We start from the raw sequence: 9,462 nt of genomic DNA, 5'->3' as shown, positions 1-9,462 counted from the left end.
ACAAACATTTGGCTCCCAGAATGTAGGGATATTTTCACTATCTTTTAAACAAGAAAATACTGCTGGGTGTCCTGGTGTATGTCTTTAACCCCAGCAACTGGAAGGCAGAGGTATGTGTATTTCTGACTTTGTGGCCAGCCTGGTCTAAAGAGCTCCAGGACAGCCAGGGCTATAGAGAGACCCTGTCTTAAAAAACAAGCAAACCAAGCAACAACTACACCACAAAAATAAAATACTGTTTTAGTCACACTTTCTGGCTGTGTGACTATGTCAGTCTATTTTATTCCCTTCCAAGTTTATTTTAAGTCAGGGATTAGGTTACTGACGCTTATTTGGCCTAGAGACTTCTGGCCTGTCCTTCCCTCATGGTTTCTCAGTCATCTTCCAAAGCCCGAGAGCAACTTTTGTGGTCTCAGCTGATTTCGCATGGACCTTGAACACACTTCTCCATGTTACCAAAACCTGAGATATGTTAATCACAACTGTTCAATGTATTGTTGCCAATCCTGGGTAGCATGAGGTGGCTATCAGCTGGGGTGACATGACAAAGCCCAGTATCCTGGCAACTCACCATGTCTGGTCTTTGCAGTATTGTGGTCTTCATCTGTAATGTAAGGAGCTTCTCCAGCACCTCAGAGCTTCATCACACCTAACCCCCTTCTAGTCAGCAACCTCCTAACATGGAAAACCTACACATCTGCATCTGCATGTCTGCTCACTCTCTAGAACAGTCTGTGGTTCAAGACTCCTTTGGCAAACCTGTCTCCAAAAACATTTACATTATGACTCATAACAGTATCAAAATTATACTTATGAAGTAGCAATGAACAAAATTTTATGGTTGGAGGTCACCACAACATGAGGAACTATATTAAAAGAGTCACAACATTAGGGAGTTTGAGAACCACTGTGTAGAACAATTTGCTCTTATTCTTCTGAATTTGTTAAGTTTTGCCAGATACAAGACTTGAGACTGAGTATAACAACACATGCTTGTTACTTTAGCCTTAGAAGGCTGAAGGAGGGGATCATGGGTTTAAGACCAGTTTAGGCTACATAATAAGACTGTCTCTAACAGTAATATACTGTGTACTTTAAAAACAGTTAAAAAAACGTTAAGTGATAAAATGAGGTGAGCGTATGAGCCCTATCTAATCATTTCATATTATACATGTATCAAAACATTATATTGTATTTCATAAACACATGTAATTATATGCCACTTAAAACTAGTGGGGCTGGCAAGATGGCTGTGTTAAAAGTAGCCAGCCTGACAACCTGATTTTAATCCCTAAAACCAACACTGTAGAAGGAAAGAATGGACTCCTCCAAGTTGTTCTCTGACCTCTAACATGTATCGCATCTAACACACACACACACACACACACACACACACACACACACACACACACACACACACACACCCAAACCCCCTAAAACCTCCAAAACCCAATTATCCCATAAGCTAGATTCAAATACATATACCTGATGGGAAGCTGATGGAAAAAAATCTATGTATCCTTAAAACCAGAAGGCCTCAGCAGCACCTGTTAGCCTTTTCATACTGTACAATGACACCCTGAGCCAGTCTTTAGTCCCAAACATTTCTCAACACATTACAAAAAGAAGTCCCACCTATACACACTGAACTAAAATTTATTTTCAAAAGCTAAAGAAAGCTTTATACATCCTTTATAAAACAAATATTCCAGACTTGGAATTAAGCAATGAGTGTTCAATATTATAAAGCTGTTTATAAGAGTAGTTTAAGTAGTGGTAACATTTAACCATGTAAAAATGTCACAGAATTCAAATCATGACTTGGATCTTCAATGATTCAAGTACTACGGTGTCAATAAGGGTTTGGTCAATTTTAAGATTAAATTCCGTAGTGTCCGTGAGTCTTTAATTACCACTTTCCATCATTTCACGGTAGGATAGCTGGCAGCAGTGGCAATTCCACAGTGGTTGTTCCTGTCTTTGGCTATATGGAAGAAGCCTTCCATGCCCCAATCAGGACCCCAGCTGAAAGAGATTCAAGGAAATAGAGTGATTAATAATTAACACTTAGTTAGCTCTGAGTGCTCCAAGATCTCCACGTAAACTATACAGGGCACTCACTCCTGTCACTCTAACTGTGGAAGCTACAGGTAGATGCGGTGCTTTCCTCTAGCAGTCTTTTACTTTTTTGAGACAGGATCTCTCACTGAACCTGGAACTGACATCCCCCCAACCACCCAGCACTGGGGGTACAGTGTTATAGTAGATGGCTTATATGTGGGTGCTGGGGAGCCAAACACAGGTCCTCATGACCCAGCGGCAAGTACTTTATCCATACAGTCATTGCCTCAGCCCCTCACTTATTTTGAGACAGGGTTCTGTGTAGCCAAGGTTAGCCTCATTAATTCTCTAAAAGAGGATGCCCTTGAATTGTTGGATCTCCTTCCTCCATCAGTGTTGGGATACAGGCACACCCACCACACTAGGTTTTACGTGGTGCTGGAGACTGAACCCAGGCTTCTGCATATTCTAGGCAAGCATTTTGCCAACTGGGTTACATCCTTAGTACCCTCTTAACTTTTAAAAGGAAAATGAGGCAAACTAGGATTTTAATAGAATGCTGTGTCTCCACATTCAATGTTATGCTATATCTCAATGAAAAATAACTAGCTGTGAGACTTAATTCTGACAGGCTTTAAGGCTGCTGAGAGCTGAGAACAAAATGTAGATAACACATGTGCTAAGGTTTCTGCTGGCCATCTCTTGCTGAAAACTAGAAAAAGAAAAGCAGGCTGAAATCACACAGGTCTCACAGCCTTATTTTAATTTTGGGGCCAAATTTGGAAATTCAATATTACAAGTAAGTATGAATCTCCCCAACAAGCTTAGTTCAGAATCTTAAACACAAATCCTTCACTCTAAATGTGAGAAAGACTTCCAGGATTTTAAAATTTGACTGGCATCGAAATATTGATTCCCCACCCCCCTAAGAACTCTCTTTTCAATTTAAAATAAAACATTTAGAATCTTTTACCTGTTCTTGGCAATCCAAAATCTATTCTTATTTGAATCTGTTCCTTCAAATCCATAGCCAATCACCAGAACCCCGTGGTCAAGCTCCTTGCTGCTGCAATTCGGTTCATAGTAAATGCCTGGCAGTTAAATGAACACTGAGTGAGAGGTTCCAATCACCATAGGACAGTGACCCACCCTGTCCCCCACAATGTCACAGATCCCAAATTCTGTAGAAGACACTAGTTAAAAAATGGTAGTGGTGATGCTGGGTAAGGTGGTGCATGCCTTACTCCCAGCATAGCAGAGACAGGTCTTTGAGGCCAGCCTGGTCTACATGAAGAGTTCTAGGCCAGCCAGGGTGACAATAATAAAATCCCATCTCAAATACTGAGTCCAAGCTGCTCTCCAACTTGCTATATAGCCAAGGATGGGCTTGATTGCTGTGGGATGTTCTGTATGTCAAATGTGTTGCTCTGATAGGTTAATAAATAAAGCACTGATTGGCCAGTGGCCAGGCAGGAAGTATAGGTGGGACAAGCAGAGAGGAGAATTCTGGGAAGTGGAAGGCTGAGTCAGATAGACGTTGCCAGCCACCGCCATGAGAAGATGTTAAGATACCGGTAAGCCACGAATCATGTGGCAAGGTCTAGACTAATAGAAATGGGTTAATTTAAGATAGAAGAAATAGACAAGAAGCCTGCCACGGCCATACAGTTTGTAAGCAATGTAAGTCTTTGTGTGTTTACTTGGTTGGAGCTGAACGCCTGTGAAACTGGCGGCTGAGAGAGATTTGTCCTGACTGTGGGCCAGGCAGGAAAACTCTAGCTACACTTGATTGCTTGATTTTCCTGCCTCTGCCTCCTGAGTGCTGGGATTACATAAATGAACTACAACACCTGGCTCATGTGGTGCTGGGACTAAACCAGGGCTTCAAGAATGCTAGGAAACACTATTGACTGAACTACATTCTTATCTCAATTAAAAAAATTCTATTGTTTTAAAGCCTATGGTGACAGGATCCATTTTCCATCTAGTCCCTGATGTATGAGCTGGCTCTTTAGAACCTATTCCCCATGTTGGGATGTCCTGTGCAGCCTTGATGCAGGGGGAAGCTTGGTCCTGCTACAACTTGATATGCTTTGTGGATTCCCAAGGGAGACTTTACCCCATCTGAATGGAGAGGGAGGAGGAGTGGATGTGGGGGTAAGAAGGGAGGTGAGGGAAGAAAATGGGAGGAGAGGAGGGAGGGAAAACTGGTTAGTATGTAAAATAAAAAAGGAAAAAAAAGATTAAAAAAATGTGTTTCTCAAAGATAAGAAAAAAAAAAAAAAACCTTTAATGCCAAACAACTATCCCACTCTAATCCCAGCATGGGAAGAAATTTTGAGAACCACATATCTTGTGTTAGATATCTTGGTCTTAACATTGGTATTGGTATGCTTATCTACTAGCATACCAATTACCATAACCCCTGCTACTCTTAAATCTAAAATAAAGACAAAGCTTATCAATGAGCAAGCTTTCTCTCCCCTCCCCGCTACAACTGAACAACAGGCCCCTTAAAGTCCTAATTATAGCAGTAAGAAGTCTTCTGGAGAAAGTTAGGTAAATTAGGTTCTATCTATAGAAGCAATTCACAATATTCAAAGAAATATTCAGATGGTAAAACGGCTCAATCAGTAAAGGTGCTTGTTAAGAAGGCTCAGGGCTGAGTCGGGCGGTGGTGGCTCACACCTTTAATCCCAGCACTTGGGAGGCAGAGGCAGGTGGATCTCTGTGAGTTTGGATCTCTGAGTTCGAGGCCAGCCTGGTCTACAAAGTGAGTTCCAGGAAAGGCGCAAAGCTACACAGAGAAACCCTGTCTCGAAAAAAAACAAACAAAACAAAACAAAACAAAAAAAAGAAGGCTCAGGGCCTGAGTTTGATTCTGAGGCCACACACAGTAAAAAGAACTGACTCCTGCAAGTTGTCCTCTAACCCCATATGCATTCATAGCACAGACACATTCATCCCCCAAGAGGGTGCTGGAGAGATGGCTCAGCAGTTAAAGGTATTCCATGCTCTGTAGGGAACCTAGTACCCATATTAGGTGGCTTACAATTAATTGCCTCTTAGTCCAGATCCAGGGGATCTGACGCTTCAGGACTCTGAGGGTACTTGCACTTACATGCACACCCCCAACATAATTAAATAAGAGAAACCTTGAAAATGCCTAACCAGTCAAATAGAAACATCTGCCCATTAAATGCAGACTCAAAATTCCAACAGTCTTAGGAAGCAAAACTCATCACAAAGGCAGGGTGGCACTAATTCTAACAATTACCTTTACTGTAGAACTGGAAAGACGGATGGCTGGCATCTATAGCGACAGCAATAGGCCCCACAAGTGCCACAGCCTTCATAAGGGCCTTCTCCAGCTGAGGGATATCCACGTAGCCTGTGTCATTAGCTGCAGAAAACTCAGGTCTGTACTTACAGGTTCCATCCTTTGAAAGTTAAAGGAGAGACTTGATCATTAACTGTTTACTTTTTAGAACACGAGTTCTAGAAACAAAACACTGTGGTGTGCAGCTCACAATGTCAGGTCAGTACTCAACCATCCCCGAAACAGAACGCTGTTAGTTAGTCACCCACAAAGAACAAACTCTAAAAATCGGTCTGGTAATGTTTCCTTTTCTGAAAACAAAGATGAAATAAATCAATTACCTTTCCTTCATAGGGATAGGACTCCTCTGAATCCAGACCTTTGTTGTTAAGAACATACTGGAAGGCATAATCCATCAGGCCACCATTGCAGCCCTGATTGCCTTCAGCCTGAGAACAGTCCACAAGGTTCTGCTCACTCAGTGAGGTGAGTATGCCAATCTTAAGGCACATCTGTCCTTCTAGAGCCCCAGTGGCGCTAAAAGCCCAACAAGAACCACATTGGCCCTGAAAAGAGAAAGAGGTCAGTGGTTTTACAAGACAAAGACAGCCAACAGCTTTTACATATGCATGCCTTAAAAATAGTAAACAGGAAGCTGGGTGTGGCAATATATGCCTGAAATCCACCTGGGAGATTAAGGCAAGAGGATTCTGAGTTCAAGGCCAGGCTGGACTCTATAGTGAGACCCTGTTTCATTCATGCTCCAAAGGTGTAGTACACCAAGAAACAGATCAGAATACTGCGTGGGGTCAAGGCTAACGCATAGAGAAGAGAGAGAGGGTCTAACAGGGCCGGGCCCCTCTCAGGAGCTACTGGCAGGTGATGGCTACTGGGGGAGGGAAATCATCTTCAGTGACGTCAGAGTGGTCCATGCTCTAGTGGGTGGACAGCTATGTCACACCCTGTGCATGGCAGGCTGGGTGGCCTTGGTTAAACTCCATGGGCTACAGAACAAAAAGACTTGAGGGTGGGATGGGGACTCGTTGGGGGTGTTGGTGTTGGTATGGTTGACAAGGGGATGTCAGGGGCTGAGTGTATAAAACCTCCAAGGAATAATAATAAAGAACTTGCATATCACACTGCATTATAGCAAAGCAAACTCCCAATTCCTCCATGGCCTTTATGCAGAAGGTATGAACCAGGCATGGTCACACCTGATACTTTAGGGGGAAGGGGTAGGTATGTATGTATGCCAGAGGCCAACCCTGGGTACTGCCTCAGTCACTATCTACCTTGTTTTCTGAGACAGGCTGTCTTTATTTTATTTAGCTGGAACTCATTGATTTGACCAGGCTGGTGGGCCAGTAAGCCCTGGGAACCTATCTGTCTGTCTTGCCTCCTGCTCACTGGCATTATAAGAGCTACCACATTGACTTTCTCTTCCAAGTGCGGACTCTGGGGATCAACCTCAGGTCCTCATGCTCATGCTCGTACAACTGAGACTTCTCCTAGCCCTCATACCTGATTCTTTATGGGAGTCACACAACCTTTATCTCTCCAGTCCACAGACTTGGGGACCTGAAGCAGCAGAGGCTCCTGAAATACCTTCCCCTTCCTGTGCTTCTGGTGCTTATAGCCATTCACCAACTGCCGGAACTCCTCATTGGTCTTTCAAGAAATGCAAACAAAAAGTTGAAAAGGTGAGATAGCTTTGTAAAAAGAAAATGGAGAAGGTACAGAGAGTCTGCATCATGTCACACTCACCATGTCACCAAAGGCATTCATCTCCATGGTGAAGCCATGCTTCCCCTCACTGTATTCCCCATTGTGCAGCTGGATCATTTTCATATTCTTCTCCCACACTGCTCTCCTCCATTCTTCCTCATTCTAGAAGCAAACATGGAACTGGCAGTTTTTATTTTTGTTAAAAATCCAGGTATGCTGACACATGTCTTTACTCTCAGCACTGGGGAGGCAGAGGCAAGTGAATCTCTGAGTTCGAGGCTGGTCTCCAGTGAGTTTCAGGACAGTAAGAGTTAATAGTGAGACCCTGTCTCCCCCCAAAAGGGGGTTGGCTAGGGCCCTGAAGAGATGGCTCAGTGGTTAAAACCCCTTGTTCTCGTGGAGGACCCAGGTTCAATTCTCAGCATCACTTATAGATCACAAGCGTTCATAACTCTAGTTCAAGGATACACATGATACACAGACATAAATGCAAGCAAAACACTCATACACACATATATACATATACATATTAAAATAAAAAAGCCTTTAAAAAATCCAATCCTCCTGACCAAGTGGACCTACTGTAACAGGGGTAGCTGTACACTCTGGAAAGCATTCCTCCTCCCCAAAGCACACAACAGAGATATCTGTGCTCTATTCTGTTCGCAATGGGTATGTGATTGGACTGTTCCTGCTAAAAGCCCGCTTCTAGAGACTACTCTGGCTATAAACTTCCCAGAGCAAGGAGGACCATTCTCTCCGACGCTGTGAATGTTACAAACCGTGCCATACAGCCTTCTGTGTGTGGACTTCCACTGGTGCCACTGTGCATCAAATGTTTGATTAAATTTTGGAATGCCTAAGGCTGTTCCCAAGCACAGGAGAGCCAGGAGGAGTAAAAGATTCATGGTTCAAATACCTAGGGAAGGAAAAGAAGAGGAAATGAGAATCCAACAAAGTCTTTTTCTTTTATAGACAGGGTCTCATGTAGTTCAGGCTGGCTTTGAACTCTTATTTGGCCCCATCTCTCAAGTGCTGGGAATTTAGTCATGAGCCACCAGCCCAGCAGCAAACCAGTTTATTTAAAATAGTTAAAATCACCTTAACAGAGCAGAAATGTCTTTCCACATGTTAATAAGTGTGGGCGTTGAGTGGAGAAAAACAAGCCAGGAATTAATCTTTGAAAGTTATTCGATTCAGCTGTTGAAATGAAAACTGCCAAGTAAGTGGCATAGGAACTGGGATAAACTCTTTTCCATTACAGTACCATAATAGTCTTGAGTCTCCTCAAAAACTTAAGAGGGCAACTTGGTCCAGGTTATTTACTGACAGTATTTTGTGACTTCAAATGGGGATACAGGAGTCCCTAGAGGTAGGGTGCCATCTCACACTTTAAGTAATGCACAGCTGGAGAACTGACTTTCCAGAACTGAAGCCTCAAGGCGATACCTCCCTGGGTGATCCTGGTTCGGGTTAGGGTCCAGGCTGGGCCGGGCCGGGGGCTTGACGTCCGCTCTGCCTTCGTAGCCACCGCCCACGGGTGTTATGGCGGCACAGGGAGCCCTGGGCCCGTGACCGGCTTGAAGGGGTCCTGCTGCCCCTTCGGGTCCCGTCAGGCCCGGAGTCTCGCGGCCTCACGACGACCCCGCTCGGCAACACGGGCCCGTCCCTCCGGGGAGGCCGAGGGACCACCCCTACCCTGACGTCCCCAGAACCGGTTGCAGATGCTGTGGTCCCCAGACGCTCCATTTTCCTCCCTATACCCGCTCGCGCAGCGTTTAGGCCCGCTGGGGTCACTCACCTGGAGCGGCCAGATACTTACAAGTACTCCGCAGACTCAGCTCCTTGGAGGTCGCCGAGGTCCGAAAATCTGGCGGAGCAGCCCTGGGCTCTGGCTTTAAAGCCTCCCAGGCTGCGGCCCCGGCAGGGCCCGCCCCCGCACCATCATTGGCTGTGCCTGCCTCGGGGCGGAGCCTGCGGGACTCCAGGCGCGTGACGCCGCGGGTCCTAACCTGTCCTGCTGGGTGATCGCCAGGGGCCGAGGAAGAGCTCCTCCCTGGAGGGTGGGTGTCCGTGTGGTGCCTTGGTCCAGTAAGATAGGCTCAGGAACAAAGGTCTGCTGCGGAATATCCACCCAGCCCTCCTTTTTTCAGTCTTAAGAGTTTTAGATTAAAATCTGCGGGGTGGAGAGCTTTTTTTAGCCCACAACAAAGCTGGGTCTTAAGTGGAAGAAGGCAGGCGGGCTTCCATAGAAGTTAGAAAAATCTAGAGATGGGAAAAATAAATCCAATACGATGAAGCTATGGTCAGCACGTAGCTCCTCCTAATGCCGCACTTCCTGCCTTACCTAGTCACGG

General features: G+C 44.9%; 1 protein-coding gene across 1 annotated transcript; it reads right to left on the bottom strand.

The window, feature by feature from the left end:
* Nucleotides 1–1,638: 1,638 nt before the first annotated feature.
* LOC128103615 (procathepsin L) lies at nt 1,639–9,059 on the bottom strand. Its single transcript, XM_052728150.1, has 8 exons — nt 8,928–9,059; nt 7,888–8,024; nt 7,145–7,267; nt 6,902–7,048; nt 5,722–5,946; nt 5,339–5,501; nt 3,035–3,152; nt 1,639–2,025 (listed from the first exon to the last, which is right to left on the bottom strand). The coding sequence occupies exons 2-8, from the start codon at nt 8,011–8,013 to the stop codon at nt 1,923–1,925; spliced, it is 1,005 nt and encodes a 334-aa protein (XP_052584110.1). The 5' UTR covers nt 8,014–8,024; nt 8,928–9,059; the 3' UTR covers nt 1,639–1,922.
* Nucleotides 9,060–9,462: the final 403 nt, after the last annotated feature.

This window comes from Peromyscus californicus, unplaced genomic scaffold (assembly GCF_007827085.1).
Source record: "Peromyscus californicus insignis strain IS unplaced genomic scaffold, ASM782708v3 Scaffold_8__1_contigs__length_139910024, whole genome shotgun sequence".
Classification (NCBI taxonomy): Eukaryota; Metazoa; Chordata; class Mammalia; order Rodentia; family Cricetidae; genus Peromyscus; species Peromyscus californicus.
This window is presented reverse-complemented; position numbering and strand designations above follow the sequence as displayed.